The sequence below is a fragment of the Culex pipiens genome, chromosome 3 (genome assembly GCF_016801865.2).
Source record: "Culex pipiens pallens isolate TS chromosome 3, TS_CPP_V2, whole genome shotgun sequence".
NCBI classification, from domain to species: Eukaryota; Metazoa; Arthropoda; class Insecta; order Diptera; family Culicidae; genus Culex; species Culex pipiens.
This window is the reverse complement of record NC_068939.1, coordinates 35,434,378-35,458,860: the sequence shown is the minus strand read 5'-3', so window position 1 is coordinate 35,458,860 and position 24,483 is coordinate 35,434,378. Positions and strand designations below refer to the sequence as shown.

Sequence of the window (24,483 nt, the reverse complement as noted above, 5' to 3'; positions counted from 1 at the left end):
TTGACATATCAAAATAATACACAGCTTATAATATACTTATATATCTATGTTTTCTGCAGCCCTAACAGGCCTAGAAGAGGCATCTGTTTATTGTGAGTAAGCGCTTGTTTTCAGAGTTCATTTTTTCAATTTAAAAGGGAGGGGAGACTATTTGCTTCAATGAACTCCTACTTAAGCCCTGGGACCATCTCTAACACTGTTCTCTCTAACAGTGTTGGCCGGATAATTGGGTAATATTATCAATATTTAATTTTATAATTGAGCCAACCCGCTAGCGGCGACAAGATCCTTACTCATGCCCAAGGATCAAAACAAAAAAAAAAAAAAAAGTTTTTTTTAGGATATAGATTACGATTCTGAGTAACGACCATCCCATTCAGCAGTTTTAGTAAATTTTAAGAAGAATGTCATATCACCGAGCATTTTTTAAAACAACACCGCTGAAACTGGAATAAGAAAATTTCCCAAACGAAAAAATAAAAACAAAAACAAGCAAACAACTCACCTTTGGTATTCGTCCGCGCCAGCACAAAGTGTCCACAAGCGCAAGCCGCCCCGACGGTCGGTCCGTACCGCGCCAACAACACATTCACCCCATTGCCCGTCAAATTTCCACACGATCTCAAATACAACCGGGCACAAACGACGTACAACACGAGCGCGATAACCGGCACCAGATCCGGACCCGCTTTGCGCCGTCCACCTTCCGGGGCTTTCACCAGGTAGTCGGTGCAGTCACCCTGCTCCTCGCGACACCGGAAGTACCCGCCGGCGATGCGAACCAGCGCGATTCCGAGCAACGCCAGCGCCAGCAGTTTCACGAAGGTGGACTTGGAAAGGGCGGACCAGCGCAGTGCGGATATTTTGAAGTGGCTGTTTTTCTGGACGTTGTAGATTGCGAGCAGGAAGAAGCCGACCAGCACGTACGAGAGGATCTTTTGCTCTTGGACGATGAAGCTGTTTGAGAAGAAGACGCACGTGGTGAAGGCGAACGAGATGCGGGTGATGAAGTTTTTGGAGCGTTTCTGCTGGCTGATGTTTTCGGTGATGTTGGTCCAGTTTTTGATGATTTGGACGAAGAGGATGCCGATGGAGGCGACCGAGGCGAAGAAGAGCGCGCCGTGTTCGGCTGAGGTGAGGCCGAAATCGCGGTGGAAGAAGAATCCGGACGTTCCGGCCATGAACGTGAGCACTACGATGTAGTAGATGGTGGTTCCGTTGAAGATTTGAGCGAGCTGGTGGGCGCTCGAGTTGGCGATTAGCATGAAGATGCCGAAGCAGCAGAGAAAGGTGACGAGCAAGCCGTGGGAGATGAGTTGGGCGTCGAATTTGACCCAGATTTCGCGGCAGCTTTCGAGGATGTCTTTGAGGTAGTGGCGAAGGTCGCGGGAGAAGCTCTGGAAGGCGGCCTCCGTGTAGACGGTGTTGACGCGCTGCGTGAGCATCAGGAATTTGTTGTCCAGGTCGTCGAGTTGGTCGACGGCGAACGTTCCGCGGTTTGCTTCGGCGTACTGTTGGAAGTAGTTTTGGATTTGGCGAGCGTTCTGCCAGAGGTGGAGCAGGGCAAGTTGGTAGCGCAGGAAGGAGTCTACTTTGACGTCGGGCAGCAGTTGGAAGTTGATCTGTCCTAGGTTTGAGTAGGGAACTGGAACTCCTAGCAGGGTTGAGAGCAGTGGAACCAGGTCGATCTGCTGAATTGTTTTGTTGTACTCGTCGTACTCTTCACTCAGCAGTGGCGTGCCTTTCGAGTACATGAAGAACAGTGCGTTGACCTCGTCGGATGATTCTCCTCCGTGATCACCGGTCTGAGTCATTCCGTGATCTCCAATAATCACCAAAGTAGTTTCGTCGTCCATTTGCTCCGTTACGTTCCGAATGACATCGTTCATTTCCTTCAGCTTTCGCTGCATCTCCCCGTGAAGCGGTCCGTACCGGTGGCCACAGTGGTCCACACCCAAAAAGTGCGCCACAATCACGTCCCAATCGCTCTTCCCGATCTCCTTCGGCAAATGTCGCTCAATCGCCGAATCAACCGTGTCCAAGTCGTGAATGTTGAAGCTCGGATAGTCATACTTTCGCTTGAACCGGCCCGGAAACAGCTCCGTCCACGTGCTGTCCCCTAGAAAGATGGTCGACAAATTGTGCCGCTTCCACTGGTCCACCACGTTGTCCTCGTTAATCTCCGGCGAGGCAAAGTTCGAACCGATGTCGATAAACGTCGGCAAACTGCCCGTCGTCATGGCTTTCAGCCTCTGCAGCGTCGTTGTCGGTGGATCCGCCACAAACTTCAACCGACGCGTACGGTCCGGAAAGCGGTTCCTCAGCTCCTCCAGCACCGGCAGTCCATTTTGGTACGGCAAAGGATCCTTCAGCGAAGAATCAAACTCCCCAAAGTCGTACCTCAAGGCATCAATGACCAGCAGAATAACCTTGCCCTTCCTTGGCATACAAATCCCGGCCGACTGGTTCACATCCCGCAGAATCGATTCCACCTTGCAGGAACCCTGCAACCAAAAGAAAAAAAAATTAAAACCACCTTATCTCCCCGCACCCACAAAGAAAAAACATAAAAAATGATCATAAATCTTACCCCATCACCGTTATCTCCACCGCCGGTGCCGCACCGGATGTCCTCGTACCGGACGCAACTGCTGTAGTCGGTTTGCGCAATCCGCGTCAGCAGAAACCCCTTCGAGAAGAGGTGAATTCCGGCGCCCAGAATCGCCGACAGCCACACGAGCACAAACACAAAGTTCCACGATTTGGCCATTCTTCGAGCTTTCACTTAAAACCCCCTTAGCACATTGTCTTCTTGAATTAGGGGCGATCGCAGCACGACTGACTAAACCGCGACGGCTTATCTAATAAGTGATAATTTAGATAAATTAAATTGCGGCCTGCGGAACGAGCAAAAAAAGACAGCGCTGCGCGTTGACGAAATCGATGCAAGAGCTGTTGTTTACAAAGTTTGCCGTGACAGTTCTCGCACACAGCTGACTTGGAGGTGGATTCTGCATAGGGGTCTTTTTCGAGTTGGAGAGCACAGGGTGGTTTGTAAAGTTTGTTATTAACTTTTGTACACGCTTTTGTATTTTAAATTAAATTTTTACAGCAGTCCAGTTCTGGAGTTTTTTTTTGGAAAGGTCCAAGAAACCAAATTTTCAGTTTTTGCTTTTTGAGTGTTTTTGAAACCGCCTCGAGTCAGGGGTATTAAAAAACACCCAAAAAGCAAAAACTTAAAATTTGGTTTATTGGACCTTTTCAAAAAAAAAAAAAACTTCAGAGTTGTATTGCAATCAAATCAAAGTTGCAATCATTTTTTTCTTCAATATAATATATTCAATTCAATATAATCACGCTAGATGATGTTTACATCTGGCATGAAAGGGATACACTCTTTGTTTACAAACCCACAACGGCCCTTTGGCATTGTTTTGCTAGATATAAGTATTGACATTTTTGCCTATTTATAGCACTTCTATTTCCATAAGGATGCGTTCTTTTATTATGTAACGCAGTTGGGGAGGCCATTTTTTTCGCCGAAATTTGAAGGCGACATAAACTGTACCGTAAAAAAAATTGCACCGATCTAAAAAATACTTAAAATCAAGAAAACTTCGGAATTTTAGAATTTAGAAATTTCATAACAAAATTAGGTTTTTAAAAATTTTAAAATCAAATGAAGTTGAGAAAATAAAAATCAAATTATAATGTTAAAAAATTAAAATAAACAAGAAAAACAACCTAACCCCGCTTTAAGACGGGCTTCGCTTAAAAAAATCGCCAAAATTCTATTTGTCAACCAATTTTTGATCTTTCAAAAACATTTAAAAGAAGAACTCTAAAAATTTTAGAAATTTTTAGGGTTCGAAGTTTTACTTGCTTTATGTGACCTTGCAATTTTTTTTTTTTGAAAATGTATTTTTTTTAGGTGTCAACTTTGGCGTCTGCAGTAATTTTTGTAGTGTCCCGTACTATGCCTCTACGCATATTTTTTTACAATTTAAATTGCAATGGTGCCATTCTACAGCAGAAAATGTGAAAAACAAGCAAACATCTGAAAAAGTGACTGTATAAACATGAAAAAAATAGATAGGCAAAATATCATGATATCTGGAGTTTTTTTTTAAAAGGTCCAATAAACCAAATTTTCAGTTTTTGCATTTTGGGTGTTTTTAATACCCCTGACTCAAGGCGGTTTCAAAAACAATCAAAAAGCAAAAACTGGATATTTGGTTTATTGGTCCTTTTCAAAAAAACTCCACATATGAGGTAGTAGAATAGACCAAATACTACCAAAAATAAACAAAATTAATGCTAATTAAAATACTAATAATGAAACAATAAAAACATAAAACTAGAGAAATTAAGGTTTTCGTAAAACAAATGTTTCTCAAAATGACCTCCAAAACCCGAAAAAAATGTTTTTTTTTTAAATACATTTTTCTTTTGAAAAAAAATGGCAGTAGAGAGTTCCTGTAAAAAAAATTGAAAAAATAAAAGAAAACATAAAAATAAGATCCAAAGCTCTATGTAAACTTTTATTTACAGCGGTAAAAACATGATTGAAAACCATTTCCGAAAAAAATATTATTTTGATGCAAAAAAAATTAAAAAAATGACAAGACAACATTTTACGATGGATAAACTATGGTACCCTCGGAACGAGCTGTCAAGTAGGATGCTAATAAATAAAGAATGAAAATAAAAGCAGATCTTTCAAAGATTTAAAAAGTTTGAAAATTGAAAAAAATGCTTCATTAATTCAAAGTTAAATTAAATAATTGAAATAACAAGCCAGATTTTCAACATTTTAGTTGAACGCTGAGAAATGCATCTTAACTTGTTTTCAGCTGATTTCACCTTTAATGTAATTGAAATTTGTTTTTTTGAAGAAATATTGTTGCTCAATGATGTTTTGGACCGTTTTTGTAACTTTGAACAAAAAGTTTGAAAAATATTTGCGACAGCCCAAACAAGATTTGAAACAAAAAAAATAACTTCAGTAAGGCTGGCGTGGATTTTTTAAAGTTTATGTCCCTGGACTAGAGACCATATATAAATAGGCGACATTGGTCGCTGGGTTCCAATCGCGTGACAAGGTCGTGCAAGGTTAAGGTTGCAATCTGTTTAAAATATTTTCGATCGAAAACCCGAAATTTCCTAAATTATTTTTTTTCGTTACTTTTGTTAGTAATTGGGTATTAAAGCCCTATGTATATATTTATGTACAACGGTAAAAAACACGATAAAAACCATGTCTGATTTTTTTTCATTTTAATGCAAAAAAAAAAAATTGACAAGACAACATTTTTTCGATGGATCAACTATGGTCCCCGAGCTGTCAAGTAAAACCTTTTCTGTCAAGAAGGGCCGTGAAATCATTATTATTTCAATTGATTGAAAACCCCGTTTTAAATGCTTTGCGAACGTACAAAGAGTAATCGTACTCAAAAAATAAGCTTTATCGTAGTTTTAAACAATAATATCACAAATTAAACTTAAGTGTAGGACCCAATTATGATAATTATAAACAGTAGTTTCACAAAAGTTACAGTTTTAAATATCTTCTTTCCCGGTTAACAATATTTTAAAGCGATTCCAACCTTAATTGCAAGGCCTTGCCACTCGATTGGAACCCTGATTTATACAGCTCGATCGGAACCCAGAAAGTAACATTTAGCCTCTTTTTACAGGATCTCTACCCTCGACTCAAGTCGAGGCAGGGGCCAAAAAAATCTAAAACAATCGATTACAGAAAAAAAGTGTTTCAAATGCATTTTTCACCGATGCGGTTATTTTGTAATCATTGGTTTTCAAAATAGCTAAAGCAGGTATTAGACAAACAATTAACTAGAACTTTTTCGTGTTTGACAAACTCGCAAACAACTAAAATAAAAAAAAATAAGTTGTTTGCGAGTTTGGCAAACTGTCAAACACGAAAAAGTGCGAGTATGTTTGTCATAGTATATTACCTCCTTAACCATTTCTGCTGGATGCCTTCGAAAGGTTGACTGCACTATGGTTAGATTATAAAAAGGATTTCGGATATGGCTGAAAATGAACACGCACAAGCATGTAATTATAAAATTTTCAATATATTTTTATTTCTGATACAGTTTTTATTTTTCGCTTGATTCCATATCTCGTCTTCATCAACTCTTCTTTTTTCTCGTCTTCACCCATCTTCATCATCATTATATATTTTTTATTTTAGTATTCTTATTACTTGTAATTATCAACATTTACATTTAAAAATATCATAGAAAGATTACTATTGATGCAGTGTGTTTCCCATTTTTGTTTCGCTTACATTTGTCTCTTCAGTTAGCCAGTAGCAATCTCCCTTCACTTCCACAGCAGTAAACATCATCGTTTTGTTTGTTTTGTTTTGTTTTCGTCTTGCATTGTGTATTTTTCTGTCCCACTCGCTTTGTGTTGTTGTTGTATATTCGAAATTGTATAGATTTTTTGTTTTGTTTGTTTAATGTTTACGGTTGAAAATCTGTGTTCTATAGTAGAGTGTATGTTTTTAGTGTGTAATTCACATCTATTGCGATAAACAGTGAGCAATCTTTGCGGTTTGTGTATGGTTTTTTTTTTATTTAACTGTTATGAGGGTGAATGGATCATGTTGGGCACGATGTTCAAATGGGATTTTGTTTTGTGTAATATTCAGCTTAGAGAATTACAATTACGAATGCTTGCATTTTTTTTAAGTTAAACATTTACGAAGTAATTTACAAATATTTGTGATTTCTTTGTTGTTCCAATCGTGTGCAGACAGCGTTAGTGCTCGTTTATATTTTCAATCGATTCTTTCTTCTTTGTAAATATAGCGTTCGTTCTCTCGTTATTATGCTTTTTTTCAGAGGGGAGGACTCAATTTTCTCCGTGTAAAAGCGCAATTTTCGAAACAAAAATAAATAAAAAATGACGAGTTTTACATACTTGATTTTGTGGTGCAAAGCGTAACGAGATGAATAAATTAAAACGAAAGAAAGAAGAACGAAAAAAGTGCGATGACACTGGATGTTTTCGAAATTGGATACACGGAAAAATGCACGTGAGAGGGTAGATGTTTTTTTAATGTGTGTGTGTGTGTGATTGGAATCAGTCTAATTCACTAACGTATCAATATTAGTAATTAATCGTACACTCACGGATGTCACGAAAAACGATATTTGCCGTTCAACTGAGACGCCACAAAAGTCACAAAATCGGATCAAAGTGGGCTGATTTTTTCGCTTTTCAAAAATAGTAGTTGCTCTATTGTTCTCGTTTCTACTCTCTTCTTCCGATAGGTAGCACAGTTTCCGTTATTGTTTTCTAGGTTTTTTTTTTGAGTGTGTTATCATTCCGCAAATTCTGTGTGTATGTGTGAGTCCTTAATGGATAAAACTTTCATCGTTACAGTTACGTCTGTTGGCTTAGCGTTGAAAAGGGTTTCTATTTACAAGTGTCGTGAAGGTGTTTCTCCTTCATCAATCGAATAACAGAGGGCAAATGCGGTGGAAGAAATGCCGAAGAAATGCGCGCATTCAAAGTTTGAAAAAGGTGGAAATTGTGGGAAAAAAAGTTTGACATGGAAATCTCTGTGTGTTGCTGGTTTTGGATCTAGTAGTCTGCGGTTGGTTTCCGCCGAAAAAAGGTTGTCACGAAAAGAAACAAATTTGTCATTTACCATTTTTTAAAGTTGCAGCAACAAATGGAGACAATTTCTCACATTGGTAGCAAATTTGGTAGCGTACTTTTGGTAGCAAGTCGATTTAATTTCATGAGAATATTTGGAAGAGGCTTACCTCGCTCACTTGGAAGCTTGGCAAATCTTAAAAGGCTGAAGGTGAATTTAGTTTAATATTTTTAAGAATTGGTAGCATGGATTACTAATTTGGTAACGCTAACAGAAGCATATAAAAAAACATGAAAAGATTGGTAGCAATTCAGAACTGGAAATTTAGCTGGAACCCAATAAGTTTTGGTAACAGACAAAAATGATCGTTACCACTGCAAGTAGCAAATTGCTGAAGATGACAACACATATTTTTAGCGTCAAATTTTGGTAGCATTACTGAAAAAGGGTAGACGATTGCGCAATTTGGTAGCCAACCATCAACAAAGAAATATGTTACCCCTCTTCGTAACAACCATGATCTGGTAAACCGTTCGATCTAGTACTACACTGCCATCTGTCAAAAATAAAAGGTTGTCTTTCCGATCGAACGTCTACTTTATTAACTGTTTCTTCTTCCACGCGGTAAAAAGATCATGCAAACCTACAGCAAAACTTACAAAATATTATCGTAATAATACCGCTTAGAGTGTGTGTTTGTTTGTGTGTGTGAGTGTGCTTTGGAGGGGGCGGGGCCAACCGCGACGGATTGCGTGCAGTACTAGAACCTAAGCACGATGAAAACAAACGGAAAAATGCTGCCGCAATCCGCGCGCGCGCCCGCCTGCTACGATTACAGTATATCGAACACATGGTCGCGACTTGCTTGCTAACCTTGCTCTTGTAAACTTATGATTGTTTTCGATTCGATTTAAATAGTTAACGCCCCTCTTCTCTCCGTCTATCAAAACAGGAATGAATGTACTTTGAGTGTGTGTCTATGTTTGTCGGTTTTGTGATGCATTCACAGTGTTTGGGCGTGGTTTAGTTTGGCATAATGCGGTAGTAGCAGAACTCAGTACTAGATTAGAACACAACCTAAATAGTTTCGTTTGCCGGAAGGGACGCGCGTTCGGGGGGAGCAGTAGTAGTCAGGGAGGGTGGGAAATGCAGTACTAGAGTAGACGTTTAAATAAATAGCAATACCTGGCGCTGTTGCTGCGACTGCTGCTGCGGTTGTTTGCGGCGAGCTTTGGCGCCCGACGATTTTGGAACAGTTGTGGTTGTAGTAGTAGTAGCATTTGCAGTAGTAGAAGCGGTAGTAGATTCTGTTGCGGCGGCGGTGGCACCGCCGACGGCTGCGTCGATAGGTGTGGTACTAGAATCGGCCGCCATTTATCAAAACGGTGCAGCCTCCTTGTATTCACTGGGATCGAGGGTGAAGAAGTCCTCCAGCTTCCACTGGAGCGTCTCGAACGTTGGCCGCCGCATCGGGTCCTTGTTCCAGCACTCGAGCATAATCTCGTACAGCGTCGCGTTACAGTTGGGCGGCTGGGGCATCCGGTAGCCGTGCTCGACCTGGTTCAGCACCTCGGCGTTGGTCATACCTTAGCGAAAAAAAAACCCAACAATTTTCACCCATTCTAGTACTCCATTCAACAAAAATAATCTTACCTGGATACGGTATTCTACCGTACGTGACCAGCTCGGTCAGCAGGATGCCGAAGCTCCACACGTCCGACTTGATGGAGAACTTGCTGTAGTTGGCCGCTTCCGGGGCCGTCCACTTGATCGGGAACCGGGCGCCCACCCGCGCTTCATATTCGTCCTCCTTGATCAATCTGAAACAGAAAAGCCGATTAGTTTCCAATTCAAGCTACCGCTCAAAGGAGTCCCTTACCTCGCCAGACCAAAGTCGGCAATCTTGACGATGTTGTTGTCGCCGACGAGCACGTTCCGGGCGGCCAAATCGCGATGGATGTAGTTTTGGGACTCGAGGTACGCCATGCCGGCCGCGATCTGGGCCGCCATGTCGATCAGCTGCGGCAGCTTCAGGTTGCGGCCTTTACCTGCAGGGAAAAAAGAGTTGGGAGATGAATTTATTAGTTTTCTATAGTTGAGTTATTCTCTACATTTTCGCACATTGATTTATCTTTCTATTTTTGATTTGGGGGAAATTATGGCTTACTTTTTCAAGTTTTTGATATTTAAAAATACTTTGTGACGGAAAATCTCTACTGATATTTTTTTAAAGCGGATAAAACTACCTTCAAAACTTCAAAAAGCATTTTTCAATTGATGAAAGTATTTTAAAAATTTTAAAAGTTCAAAAGTTTAAAAGTTTAAAAGTTTAAAAGTTTAAAAGTTTAAAAGTTTAAAAGTTTAAAAGTTTAAAAGTTTAAAAGTTTAAAAGTTTAAAAGTTTAAAAGTTTAAAAGTTTAAAAGTTTAAAAGTTTAAAAGTTTAAAAGTTTAAAAGTTTAAAAGTTTAAAAGTTTAAAAGTTTAAAAGTTTAAAAGTTTAAAAGTTCAAAAGTTTAAAAGTTTAAAAGTTTAAAAGTTTAAAAGTTTAAAAGTTTAAAAGTTTAAAAGTTTAAAAGTTTAAAAGTTTAAAAGTTTAAAAGTTTAAAAGTTTAAAAGTTTAAAAGTTTAAAAGTTTAAAAGTTTAAAAGTTTAAAAGTTTAAAAGTTTAAAAGTTTAAAAGTTTAAAAGTTTAAAAGTTTAAAAGTTTAAAAGTTTAAAAGTTTAAAAGTTTAAAAGTTTAAAAGTTTAAAAGTTTAAAAGTTTAAAAGTTTAAAAGTTTAAAAGTTTAAAAGTTTAAAAGTTTAAAAGTTTAAAAGTTTAAAAGTTTAAAAGTTTAAAAGTTTAAAAGTTTAAAAGTTTAAAAGTTTAAAAGTTTAAAAGTTTAAAAGTTTAAAAGTTTAAAAGTTTAAAAGTTTAAAAGTTTAAAAGTTTAAAAGTTTAAAAGTTTAAAAGTTTAAAAGTTTAAAAGTTTAAAAGTTTAAAAGTTTAAAAGTTTAAAAGTTTAAAAGTTTAAAAGTTTAAAAGTTTAAAAGTTTAAAAGTTTAAAAGTTTAAAAGTTTAAAAGTTTAAAAGTTTAAAAGTTTAAAAGTTTAAAAGTTTAAAAGTTTAAAAGTTTAAAAGTTTAAAAGTTTAAAAGTTTAAAAGTTTAAAAGTTTAAAAGTTTAAAAGTTTAAAAGTTTAAAAGTTTAAAAGTTTAAATGTTTTGATATTTAGTATTTTGTATGTTGTATTTTGTATTTTGTGTTTTACATTTTGCATTTTGCATTTTGTATTTTGTATTTTGTATTTTGTATTTTGTATTTTTGTATTTTTGTATTTTTGTATTTTTGTATTTTTGTATTTTTGTATTTTTGTATTTTTGTATTTTTGTATTTTTGTATTTTTGTATTTTTGTATTTTTGTATTTTTGTATTTTTGTATTTTTGTATTTTTGTATTTTTGTATTTTTGTATTTTTGTATTTTTGTATTTTTGTATTTTTGTATTTTTGTAGTTTTGTATTTTTGTATTTTTGTATTGTTGTATTTTTGTATTTTTGTATTTTTGTATTTTAGTATTTTTGTATTTTTGTATTTTTGTATTTTTGTATTTTTGTATTTTTGTATTTTTGTATTTTTGTATTTTTGTATTTTTGTATTTTTGTATTTTTGTATTTTTGTATTTTTGTATTTTTGTATTTTTGTATTTTTGTATTTTTGTATTTTTGTATTTTTGTATTTTTGTATTTTTGTATTTTTGTATTTTTGTATTTTTGTTTTTTTTGTATTTTTGTATTTTTGTATTTTTGTATTTTTGTATTTTTGTATTTTTGTATTTTTGTATTTTTGTATTTTTGTATTTTTGTATTTTTGTATTTTTGTATTTTTGTATTTTTGTATTTTTGTATTTTTGTATTTTTGTATTTTTGTATTTTGTATTTTTGTATTTTTGTTTTTTTGTATTTTTGTATTTTTGTATTTTTGTATTTTTGTATTTTTGTATTTTTGTATTTTTGTATTTTTGTATTTTTGTATTTTTGTATTTTTGTATTTTTATATTTTTGTATTTTTGTATTTTTGTATTTTTGTATTTTTGTATTTTTGTTTTTTTTGTATTTTTGTATTGTTGTATTTTTGTATTTTTGTATTTTTGTATTTTTGTATTTTTGTATTTTTGTATTTTTGTATTTTTGTATCTTTGTATTTTTGTATTTTTGTATTTTTGTATTTTTGTATTTTTGTATTTTTGTATTTTTGTATTTTTGTATTTTTGTATTTTTGTATTTTTGTATTTTTGTATTTTTGTATTTTTGTATTTTTGTATTTTTGTATTTTTGTATTTTTGTATTTTTGTATTTTTGTATTTTTGTATTTTTGTATTTTTGTATTTTTGTATTTTTGTATTTTTGTATTTTTGTATTTTTGTATTTTTGTATTTTTGTATTTTTGTATTTTTGTATTTTTGTATTTTTGTATTTTTGTATTTTTGTATTTTTGTATTTTTGTATTTTTGTATTTTTGTATTTTTGTATTTTTGTATTTTTGTATTTTTGTATTTTTGTATTTTTGTATTTTTGTATTTTTGTATTTTTGTATTTTTGTATTTTTGTATTTTTGTATTTTTGTATTTTTGTATTTTTGTATTTTTGTTTTTTTGTATTTTTGTATTGTTGTATTTTGTATTTTGAATTTTGTATTAAGTGTTTAGTTTTTAGTTTTTACTTTAGATTATGGAAAAAAAACAACACTCACCCTGCAGGAACTCGAGCAGCGAGCCGTGCTTCATGAGCTCCGTGATGATGTAGATCGGCTCCTCGAGGGTGCACACGGCGTACAGCTGGATCAGCTTGCTGTGCCGGAGCTTCTTCATGATCTGCGCCTCGGCGAGGAAATCCTTCGGGTCCATGGTTCCTAAAACAAAGGAAAAACGAAAAATTGTTGAAGGAAAAGTTCATAACTCGACGAGCGAGCCCTGTCTTACCCGATTTGAGCGTTTTGATGGCAACCGGCGTCGTGTTGTTCCACAGGCCTTCCCAAACGTCGCCAAACTGGCCCGAGCCCAGCTTGCGCACAAACTTGAGTGACGTCCGATCGATCTCCCACTGGTCCCGGGTGCGGTGTGACAGCCCGTCCGTAACCGGTTTCTCGATCTGTGATTGGTTTTTTGAGGGGAGGGAAAAAGAGATAAATTCTGAATTAGTTTGGGCTTTTCCAGTGACTTGGTTGCATTTATTAAACAGATTTTTCAAACTTTTATGCTATTAGTCGATGACGGAAGAAATGGACGGACTTTGCGGACAACAAAAAAAAAACTAAAGAATTGGCTGTTTTTGTTTTGCAAATTTATTTTTAGCACAAAAACACAACAAAAAACAGGTTTCCAACTAACAGGCAAGACAAGAAGGTGAAGAAGGATTGAGGGGTGAACCTCGAAGAAGAACAATCACGTGACTTCAGCCTCGCCACTTGTAACGGGTCTGCGTTGATGGAAGCGACGATTGACGCTAACTTATTCAAAGCGGTTAATTTATTGACATTCTGCTGCGACTGTTGACGAGCTGATCGTCGCGGTTCCGATTGGCTGTTAGAACTTTATCAGCGCAAAAGGTTTGCGTTATATTTCGGTGCGTTGCCCGCTCCTACACACAGTTTTATGTAAATTTTTCGCATTGTAAAAACGCACGCACGGCGTCGTTGCTGCGTCGTCGTTACACAGCTAGGAGGTGGGTAATTCTCTACCAACTCACACGAAATCGGGAAAAGTTGCCCCGACCCCTCTTCGATTTGCGTGAAACTTTGTCCTAAGGGGTAACTTTTGTCCCTGATCACGAATCCGAGGTCCGTTTTTTGATATCTCGTGACGGAGGGGCGGTACGACCCCTTCAATTTTTGAACATGCGAAAAAAGAGGTATTTTTCAATAATTTGCAGCCTGAAACGGTGATGAGATAGAAATTTGGTGTCAAAGGGACTTTTATGTAAAATTAGACGCCCGATTTGATGGCGTACTCAGAATTCCGAAAAAACGTATTTTTCATCGAAAAAAACACTAAAAAAGTTTTAAAAATTCTCCCATTTTCCGTTACTCGACTGTAAAAAATTTTGGAACATGTCATTTTATGGGAAATTTAATGTACTTTTCGAATCTACATTGTCCCAGAAGGGTCATTTTTTCATTTAGAACAAAATTTTTCATTTTAAAATTTCGTGTTTTTTCTAACTTTGCAGGGTTATTTTTTAGAGTGTAACAATGTTCTACAAAGTTGTAGAGCAGACAATTACAAAAATTTTGATATATAAACATAAGGGGTTTGCTTATAAACATCACGAGTTATCGCGATTTTACGAAAAAAAGTTTTGAAAAAGTTACTTTTTGCGTTTCTCTTTGTTTCGTCGTCCGTGTCTGTCGCGGGTGACCATGAACGGCCATGATCGATGACGACCAACTTTTTCAAAACTTTTTTTCGTAAAATCGCGATAACTCGTGATGTTTATAAGCAAACCCCTTATGTCTATATATCAAAATTTTTGTAATTGTCTGCTCTACAACTTTGTAGAACATTGTTACACTCTAAAAAATAACCCTGCAAAGTTAGAAAAAACACGAAATTTTAAAATGAAAAGTTTTGTTCTAAATGAAAAAATGACCCTTCTGGGACAATGTAGATTCGAAAAGTACATTAAATTTCCCATAAAATGACATGTTCCAAAATTTTTTACAGTCGAGTAACGGAAAATGGGAGAATTTTTAAAACTTTTTTAGTGTTTTTTTCGATGAAAAATACGTTTTTTCGGAATTCTGAGTATGCCATCAAATCGGGCGTCTAATTTTACATAAAAGTCCCTTTGACACCAAATTTCTATCTCATCACCGTTTCAGGCTGCAAATTATTGAAAAACACCTCCTTTTTCGCATGTTCAAAAATGGAAGGGGTCGTACCGCCCCTCCGTCACGAGATATCAAAAAACGGACCTCGAATTCGTGATCAGGGACAAAAGTTACCCCTTAGGACAAAGTTTCACGCAAATCGAAGAGGGGTCGGGGCAACTGCTGTGTGAGTTGGCGGAGAATTACCCAGGTAGAATTGGCACGTTTTATCGACCCACCCACAGCGGTACCACCGTCCTTTGTGCGCGAACACTTCGGTACTATACAATCACATAAACAAAACTAGGAAGAAAGTCGTAAAAATGTAAATCGTGGTGCGATTAAGGGTACGACGATGTAATTGATAATGGCTTGACAAGGTTGAAACAACTGTTTTTTTTTTAGTAAAATTTAGAAGTTGCAAAAATATTTTTTTCAGAAAATTCAGACAAAACAACAGCTCTGCCCATTGTTCGGATAAATGCAAAACTTCTAGAAATAAATCTAAAAGGTAAAAACATTATGCATAATTTTTTACACTTTTTTGCTTGCCGAAAATCAACGTAAATTTTTAAATTGTTAATCATTGTATGATGTTTAAGATTGGTTTTCTATCAACAATTTAGAAAAAAAATTAAGTAAGTTTCATTCATCAGTTATTTTGACGAGAGAAAATGTGTCGAAAAGTTGTGTTGCCAAAAAAAGGGTTGGCACTGTATATTGGAATTCTTATTAAGTATTGATGAAAAAAAAATAAGAAACGGAAGAAAAAACAATCAAACATTTGTTAAATTTGTTCGTTGCATTTTTAGAGTTTTGTGATTCTCTCTGAATATTTATGATATAAATATAATTAAAAAAATTTAAAATTAAATTAATTTTGCATGAAGTTTTGAGCCAGCACAACTATTTAAAAAAAATTAAAAAAAAACATTAAGAGAATTTATAATTCGACTTAAAACAGCAAACAATTTGGAAAATGCATTGAATATATTTTTTCCAAATTATTTTGTTTTCCATTTTCAGTTTTTTTTTTCTAAACATAGAGTCGTTGCCAATTTTTTTTTAAGTTTATCTCGCAACCCCAAAATCGGTCCGAAAAATAAGGGGGCAAATAAAAAAAAATCTAAATTTTAAAGGAAGTAAAAGTCTTACCAACTAAAAACTATTGAAATGCATTCGACACAAAATCTGTCACCATTTCCTAATGAATATTACCATCATTTTCAAAACGATTTCAGAAAAAAAAGGTTTAAAAATTTTATTGTAAAAAATAGTTTTATGATTGTGAAATAGTATACACATTATTTTCTGTTGGTGTTTTTTCAGCTGAGTTTTTTTTTTCATAGAGAAAACTTTGATTTGAACTGAGAATTTCATAATAATGTTTATTAAAATATTTTTTCTAAAACCTTGAAGTTTAATCGTTTTGATTTCCCTCATCCCCGATCAAAGTTTTTAAAAAGTATTTGAAAATACAAAGTTTTTAAAAGGACTATTTTTAAAATATATCATTCAATTATATGTTATATTCATATTAAAAACAATATATGGATTAAAATGTGTTGAAGTAAAGATAAAATATGAGCAGTTCTCTACGGAATCGGTTATTTTTCTATAATTTTAATTTTTGTATTTTTTAATCCGGCAGAAACTTCTTTGGTGCCTTTGGTATGCCCAAAGAAGCCATTTTGCATCATTAGTTTGTCCATATAATTTTCCATACAAATTTGGTAGCTGTCCATACAAAAATGATGTGTGAAAATTCGAAAATCTGTATCTTTTGAAGGAATTTTTTGATCGATTTGGTGTCTTTGGCAAAGTTGTAGGTATGGATATGGACTACACTGAAAAAACAAATTATACGGTAAAAAAATTTGGTGATTTTTTATTTCACTTTTTGTCACTAAAACTTGATTTGCAAAAAACACATTTTTTTTTATATGTTTTAGAGGACATCAAATGCCAACTTTTCGAGTTATGATTTTTTGAATCAATACAACTTTTTTCAAAAAATCAATATATTGGTCGCAAAACATTTTCACAAAAATTGAAATCGCAATCAAAAAGTACTTTAGTAAAATTTTGATAAAGTGCACCGTTTTCAAGTTATAACCATTAGGTGACTTTTTTCAAAATAGTCGCAGTTTTTGATTTTAAAAAAATAGTTTGTCCGCTTTTGAAAAAAATATTTTTGAGAAGCTGAGAAAATTCTTTATATTTAGCTTTTTCGGACTTTGAACTTTGCAAAATATTTGCAACGGCCTAAGAAATAAAATATTTCCGAAGAGTTTTTTTTTGTTTAAGATTTGACTGCTTGTTGCAGAGATATAGACTTTTAATATTTAAAATTCGTGATAAATAAAATTTTCTCTGTGTCATCTAATTACAACTCATTTTTCAAATTACGAGATCTAGAAAACTATTGGCTTGATTTTTATCGGCAGAAAAAAAAAAACAAAATTTTAAATCAATTCTTACTTTTGAAAATATCTTAAATTGGTTCGCAGTTTTATAAAAAAAATAAGGTCAATTTAAATATTTAAAAAAATGATAATTCACATAATTCAAAATTTGGAAAAGTGTTTCCAAATAAAAATTAATTAAATATCATATATTATCTACATCTTTTTGAACTTATCCACCCTAATTAATATAGGACAGGATAGATTTCAAAAAAAATTCCCATTCCAAACCTGATAAGCTACACCCCTGACTGCAGTCAATCGTCACGTTTCAGCCGATGCTCGATCATTCGTCACCCTCCCAAACGGCTGCGCGACTGGTTGTGTACACAATTCTGACTTTTGTCAGAACCGGTACCCGGGGCAAAGCTGTTCTATTTGATTAAAATTGCTGTATTTTTTTTGTTGTTGTTCTTCTTTCAAAGCCGCTCGCGACACAATCCCTATTCTTTTGTCAGCTGATCTCCGGCTTCCTCCTGCACCAAAATTTACATGCGATGGCGACTTGTTTTCGGTTCGAAAATTCTCGCCCGCCAAACCGCTATGTTTTGACGTGGTTTTGTGAGGCTTTTTTTTTCTTCTTTTCTTGAAAAACAATTTGCTTCCGCGATTCGTGATCAATTGCAGCCGGTCGGCTGTCGGCAGACCCTCCTCTAGATTTGTATAGGAAGTCTGGGGGGTTCGTCGCTTGATGCTGGCCGATGGTGTCTATTTCAGCTGGTGATGAAATCACAGCACTAAAGGCGTCATCGTCGAAAAATTTATGTTTCTTTTATTTTGAAATTTTACTTAACTTGAATACCTAGTAGGTAGTACACAATTTACTTTTGATAAATAAATATTTTTTTTTAAAGAATCGGAGCCTTAACTTGCCAACCGTTAAGATCCGCAATCCAATACGCCGATTAAATTTAAATTACAACACGAAATTAAACAACTCATTCCGAACAAGCTGCCAACATTGCTGAATGACTTGCAGAGAAGAAAAAAAATACCCACAAAAATGCATTCCACTGAACCGGAATCGAAACCATCAACGGGTTCGTCGCTTGGCAGGCCAAGTCTCTCCGCGGGGCCAAGAATTGGTCAAGTAGGCAGATGTGTGACAAATCAATTACCGACACCGGTCAATTGGATGGTGGCGGCGCAGCTGCGACATTCCATCGGCAGATGATGAGCCGGAAGTGGCGCGAAACAATTAAGAAAATATGTTTTTGTTTTTTTTCCTTCTCATCTCAAGTGTAATGAAATTTTTGCTTCCAGTGTGGCGACATGGAACGGGTGCGTACGAGACAGGGTAGATTGAGAGTCTTTGGACAACTTCAAAAAAATCTTCAATAATTAATTGAAAAAAAAAAACAATTTCTCAAATTAGAATATAAATCAAATAAATCTTTTTTTATCAAATTTCAAATCTGAAAACAAATTGTAAAAATCAACCATTTTTTAATGTTTTCAATTGCACTGTTCGCCTGCAAGCCATAAATCGACCCGAAACAAAACAGATCTTGTTTTGAAAGAGCTTCACCATTTAAAAAGTAATTAATTGTTCACCGTCGCCGTTGCGCGGCCAATTGACGTGTCGTTCAATGTCACCGGAGAGGACGCGAAGACGCACGCGCGAGAATCGATTTGTTTGGTTGGAATGTGCCCGCGCGCACAAACTCACTTCTTCTTCTCTTTGTGTGTGAATTTTGTTTTGACCATTGGTGTTATTGTGGTGCTATTCTTGCACTCCCGTTGGTTTTTATTGACTGATTAAGTGTGTCTCTGAGGTGGGTAACGAAACGAAGGCTCTTTGTTTTAGAACCACAATAAAAGTGTTTGTTTATAACTCGAAAAATAAAAATAAAAATTGGAATTGTTGCAAATTTCACTGTTTCAAAAGTGTGATTTTTTGGAACGAGAGAGCGATAACTAAGTATGATGCAGTTATGTAATATTATTTTCAGATACCGTTTGTCAAAAAATCTAAAATTGATTGACAAAAATGTTGTTTAAATGTGCAACATTAGAAAAACTTAAATTTTTGTGGAAACTTCAAAATCAAGCTTGATTTTTATATCTTTAACACAAAAAACTGGAAAGATCCAACACCACCTAATAAACGAGACTGAGATAAGCTGTCTGATAAAAAAAAACTTTTCTGTAATTTCACTTCCGGCCAGTAGGTGTTGGATTGGAAAACACACATTGAGGAAAGGAAAGGCTTTCGCATGGTCTTCAAATTTGAAAACTAATCAAGAAGCTTCTCGTCGTGTGATTTTATAGCCTTTCCACAGTTCTAAATGCTACAATGAATTTGAGTTTCATCCGGACGTTCCGTAATAGGGTGGTCTTTGCATGTCATGAATCATATTATACATTTTAACAAAGGAATTATTCTGTAGAATTTAAAATTTTGAAAAAAAAATATAATTATTTATTTTTTTATTTAAATGAAATTTTGTCCATCCTTTAGTGAAAGAAAAGAAGCCAATTAGCATTTTTTCTCTCAATGCAACTGAAAATGCTTAAAATTAATGCTTTTAGTTCTTTAAAATATTATGCTCGATTTATATAACATGATTTTTTTTTATTGCAAAAGAGCAGGATACATAGCATTTTTTTAAACTATTAAAATCAAACCAATAGTTTAAATATTATTTAATAAACAAGTTTAATCATTTGAATAATAAGGGCAAATAGATTATATGTATTAGGAAATTGGCTAAATTAATTAAATTTAATTTTTATAATTTTTGATTCATCTAAAACATTCTGCGGTTCTCCCTATAATCAAAGAAGCTATTTTGCATTACTGGTTTGCCCATACAAGTCTCCATAAAATTTTGGCAGCTAAACAAAACTAATATACATCAATTTTCAACAATCTGCAGGTTTTTTTTTATTTATTTTTTTTTAACACAAAAAGGTAGAATTCCCAAAATCTATAATTGGGGATTTTTATACATGTTTTAAGGGACCAAAAATGTCATAAGCCACAGAATAGTAGGCCATTCAGTTACGATATTTGAAGAAGTGTCGATTTCTCTAAAAAAACATGTTAGAAATGCTAATATCTCAAAAAATTATGGCCCGATTTTTTATGTAAAAAAATCATTTGTTATGCTCATGTTCATATTTTAGAGGCTGTATTTCTGGAACGCAACTACTGAAATTTAATTAAAGAAAAATAATATGTTGAGAAGTAAATGATGGTCATAATTATTTTTGCTTGATCTTTATTTGATTTTTTTGGTGATATGTTTTCAATCACTATTTCTCCAAGAATCGTTACGTTTTGTACATACTTCTCTGTGACTAATAGGGAGGCTCAACATGGTCGATTTGTCAGAACAAGGGTTTTTTTTTTCAGTTGGATTTACGGCCTTATACAGCAATTCCATTCGAAAAGAGCCTAACCCGAAAAAAAGTTCTCCGATCGAGCTCAAAATTTTTGCTAGGGTGGTGCGAAAAATGGTAATTTTCGTAATTTTTCGCAAAAACCACTTTTTTTAAATTATATCTTCGCGTCATTTCATCCGATTTCAGCTGTCTTAGGAGCAAAAGAAAGGTGATTAGATTGGCTATTTGAAAAAAATAAAAAAAAGTTTAAAAAATCTAGCTTAATATTTGAAAAAGTCGTATGAAAACTTAAAATTGCGTTTTGACCGTGACCGTGGACCGTGGACCAAAGAGCCTACGTCTGAAAGTATTTTTATCGGATTCACAAATTTTATCAAAAAATTGGCGATGTCGAGCCGTACGCTTCCGGGATATGATTTTTTGAAAATAAAAATTGAGTTTTTCGACGCGCCACGCGCAAAAACAAGAAAATGACGAAATCGGCAGAAAATCTATTTTTCACTAAAACTGCGATAACTTAAAAATTTCAGCGATGACCTGTACATGTTAGGGTACCAAAAGTTGCGTATTTTAATTACGAAACTATTTTCTGGTCACCATCAAGCCTTGAAACAACCACCGATTTGAGCATTTCAACTTTGAATGGGAATTTGCACGGAAACCCCGACTTTTTTGTTATTTGATTTGTCTAATTTTCATCATTCCGCCAATTAAAAAAAAACTGTTGCAATAGCTTTAAAATTGAGAAAATTTCCAAAAACTTTGCCAAAGAAAGCATGGTGCCCAAAACTGATCTAAAATTTAAAAAATCACGTTTTAGACCGGTTTTTAGAAAGCTGTATCTTTTTTTAAGCTTACAATAACAGAATTAGCTCAAAAATATTATTTGGTGATAATCTGCATTTCAATCTAAACTAGAACGACAGTTTTTAAATAGCTTATAATAAATTAAAAATTGATCTTTTTTGCTCTGAACTACAATTTTGTATCCAATGAGATTAAAATTTAATAAGTATTTTATAAATAAATAAATTAATTATATGTATTGAGCAGTTCTCTCAGATTTCTTTTTTGCTCTGAACTACAATTTTGTATCCAATGAGATTAAAATTTAATAAGTATTTTATAAATAAATAAATTAATTATATGTATTGAGCAGTTCTCTCAGATTTCCGACATTCGATTTTTTCTGTATTTTTTAATCCGACTGAAACTTTTTTGGTGCCTTTGGTTTGCCCAAAGAAGCCATTTTCGTCATTTGTTTGTCCATATAATTTTCCATACAAATTTGGCAGCTGGCCATACAAAAATGATGTATGAAATTTCAAAAATCTGTATCTTTTGAAGGAATTTTTTGATCGATTTGGTGTCTTGGGCAAAGTTGTAGGTATGGATATGGACTACACTGAAAAAAATGATACACGGTAAAATTTTTTTGGTGATTTTTTATTTAACTTTTTATCACTAAAACTTGATTTGCAAAAAAACACCATATTTATTTTTTTATATGTTTTAGAGGACATCAAATGCCAACATTGCAGAAATTTCCAGGTTGTGCAAAAAATCTTTGAGCGAGTTATAAATTTTTGGTCGCAAAAATTTTTCAACTTCATTTTTAGATGTAAAATCAAATTTACAATCAAAAAGTACTTCAATGAAATTTTCATAAAGTGCACCGTTTTCAAGTTAAATCCATTTTTAGGTGACTTTTTTTGAAAATAGTCGAAGTTTTTCTTTTTTTTCAATTAGTGCACATGATTGCCCACTTTTGAAAAAATATTTTTGAAAAGCTGACAAAATTCTATATAGGGGAACAGCATCTAATTCCAGCGTGCCTTCAGTTAAAGCTAATTAAAAGCGTTTTCAACTGAAATCGAGTGATAAATAGGTCAGTAAGAAATGAGAAAGCAAGTTTCTATCTAAAGTTTTGCAAAATTAGTTGTATAAATAGTGAAAATCAGCTAATTGGATGGAGTTAGGAGCGAGTGCTTAACCTGCCAAACATACGAGAATTTCCCCTATTTTGCACTTTTGAACTTTGTTGATACGACCCTTCGTTGCTGAAATATTGCCATGCAAAGGTTTAAAAACAGGAAAATTGATGTTTTCTAAGTCCCACCCAAACAATACACCATTTTCTAATGTCGATATCTCAGCAACTAATGGTCCGATTTTCAGTGTTAAAATATGAAACATTCGTTAAATTTTTCGATCTTTTCAAAACAAAATTTTCAAAATTTTTAAACCAGGACTGACATTTCAAAAAGGCCAAACATTCAATATTACGCCCTTTTAAAATGTTAGTTTTGGTTAAAAAATTTTGAAAACATTTTTTTCGAAAAGATTGGAAAATTTCACGAATGTTACATATTTTAACATTGAAAACCGGACCATTAGTTACTGAGATATCGACATTAAAAAATGGTGTGTTGTTTGGGTGGGACTTAGAAAACATCAATTTTCCTGTTTTTAAACCATTGCATGGCAATATTTCAGCAACGAAGGGTCGTATCAACAAAGTTTAAAAATGCAAAATAAAGAAACTTTTCCGAAGAAAGCATGGTGCCCAAAACTGATCTAAAATTAAAAATAAAAACACGATTTAGACCATTTTTTAGAAAGCTGTATCTTTTGCAGGATTTGAATGCTATTAAATAAGTTTGGCATAAACATAAAAATAAAAAGGTTTAATATTTAGCGAAAAAAAAAATGTTTTCCATAAAAAATTATTTGGAGATCAGAAAAAAACTGTTTTCTGAGCAAAAATAGCACAAAAAAAGGAACTAAAAAAAAAACAAAAAATCAAAAAGTTTAATTTTTCATAGAAAATTGAAATGCAATGCTCAAAGTGTAGACACAACGAATCATTCCAATTCCAATTCAAATTTGGGGAGTAGTTTAGGGCCTAAATCCAACCAACAAAAAAATCTTATTCTGGTTTGATTTGATCACTTTTTTGATTTTTTCATATAACGACGAGCCAGTCTAGTGACTATTTCTTGTCAATACTTCTCAATGGAACAAAACATGCATTTTTTGGTTCTCTAAAAACTCGAACTTTTCTTGTCTCGAAAGGACGTTTTTTGTTTAACTAAACTCATTTTTAATCATGAAAGATAAGACGATTTCGCGCAAATTGTCACTACGTTTTCTTCAAGAAATCGGACATTGCATCAGAACACACCCCTCGTTCTTGACCAGAAGCCAACACAAATCTACTTGTGCATTCTCCCAACAGATCGCTTACTCCGGCTGCCATAATGCTGTCAAAACGGACGCCGTGAGCGCTGAAACGGACATCCACTTCCTAGAGTCTCGTAGCTTGTTGTTGTTGTCGTTTTCAGAGAACAAGACCCCCAGAACAAACCCCCCAACCAACTGAGAGAGGCTCGACTGCCTTCGAAGATTTGTGGCCAAGACCTTGGGGGGCACCACGAAACGGTTTTGCAACGCAACAATCGATGGAATTCGCGTGCGATTATTATCGCGGAATCACCCCCGTCGGCATGTTTATGACTTTGGGAAGAGTCACTTGGCGAAACTTTGCGGCGCGGCGATATATATGGGAAAGAACAACAATATACCTGGCGGGGTTCTTTCTTCGTGAGAGGGGGCACGCAAAAATTATTAAGGTGCTGATCATCGGCTGGCGCGATGGCACGAGGGTAGAATTTTTAATTATAAGCTGTCGCGATAAAGGATTGATGGGTGGGTGAGCAACTAGGAAGGTTTGTGAATTTGGTTGCTTGAATTTTTGTTTGGTTCATAAATCAAAAGAATAAAATATCATCGATTTGTTAAAATATTATTTTTTCAAATTATTTTTAAAACCGATTGAAAACCTCTGCTTCCAAGTGCCGAGGAGGGCACGTCAACATCTCCTCGTGTAGCCGGAGAATCGTTGCGATCTTTCTCAGTACACGCATAAAGGCACGTTCTGTTTCGGCATCAAACAGAAAAACACAATGCCAACAAGCTAAACTGTCTGCTTATGAGCTAATCTCTCCCTCTCACAAACAGCGTACTGTTCCAAGTTTCTTCGAAAAAAAAAATCGATTCTAACCGGCCAATACATTCCGCCGAAGGTCGACCTTAACTTGCCGGAGAGTTCTTCAGCGCATCGCTCATCCCGAGCAGACGGAAATATCGTGGGAATAACATTTTTTGTTATTTGAAAATACTAGGCCAATAAC

At 34.5% G+C, this 24,483-nt stretch overlaps 2 protein-coding genes across 2 annotated transcripts in view; both read right to left on the bottom strand.

The window, feature by feature from the left end:
- Window positions 1-2,933, bottom strand: part of LOC120418867 (GPI ethanolamine phosphate transferase 3) — a 31,493-nt gene extending 28,560 nt beyond the window's left edge. The window contains exons 1-2 of the mRNA XM_039581402.2: window positions 2,591-2,933; window positions 506-2,504 (exon numbers count right to left, since the gene is read on the bottom strand). Coding sequence (XP_039437336.1) covers window positions 506-2,504; window positions 2,591-2,770 — 2,179 coding nt within the window. The 5' untranslated portion in view covers window positions 2,771-2,933. The remainder of the gene's footprint in view (window positions 1-505; window positions 2,505-2,590) is intronic.
- A 3,146-nt stretch (window positions 2,934-6,079) lies between these two features.
- The window catches only part of LOC120418886 (uncharacterized), a 115,097-nt gene continuing 96,693 nt past the window's right edge, over window positions 6,080-24,483 (bottom strand). The window contains exons 5-9 of the mRNA XM_039581419.2: window positions 12,592-12,760; window positions 12,363-12,521; window positions 9,513-9,681; window positions 9,287-9,453; window positions 6,080-9,219 (exon numbers count right to left, since the gene is read on the bottom strand). Of these exons, the coding sequence (XP_039437353.1) occupies window positions 9,011-9,219; window positions 9,287-9,453; window positions 9,513-9,681; window positions 12,363-12,521; window positions 12,592-12,760 (873 nt within the window). The 3' untranslated portion in view covers window positions 6,080-9,010. The remainder of the gene's footprint in view (window positions 9,220-9,286; window positions 9,454-9,512; window positions 9,682-12,362; window positions 12,522-12,591; window positions 12,761-24,483) is intronic.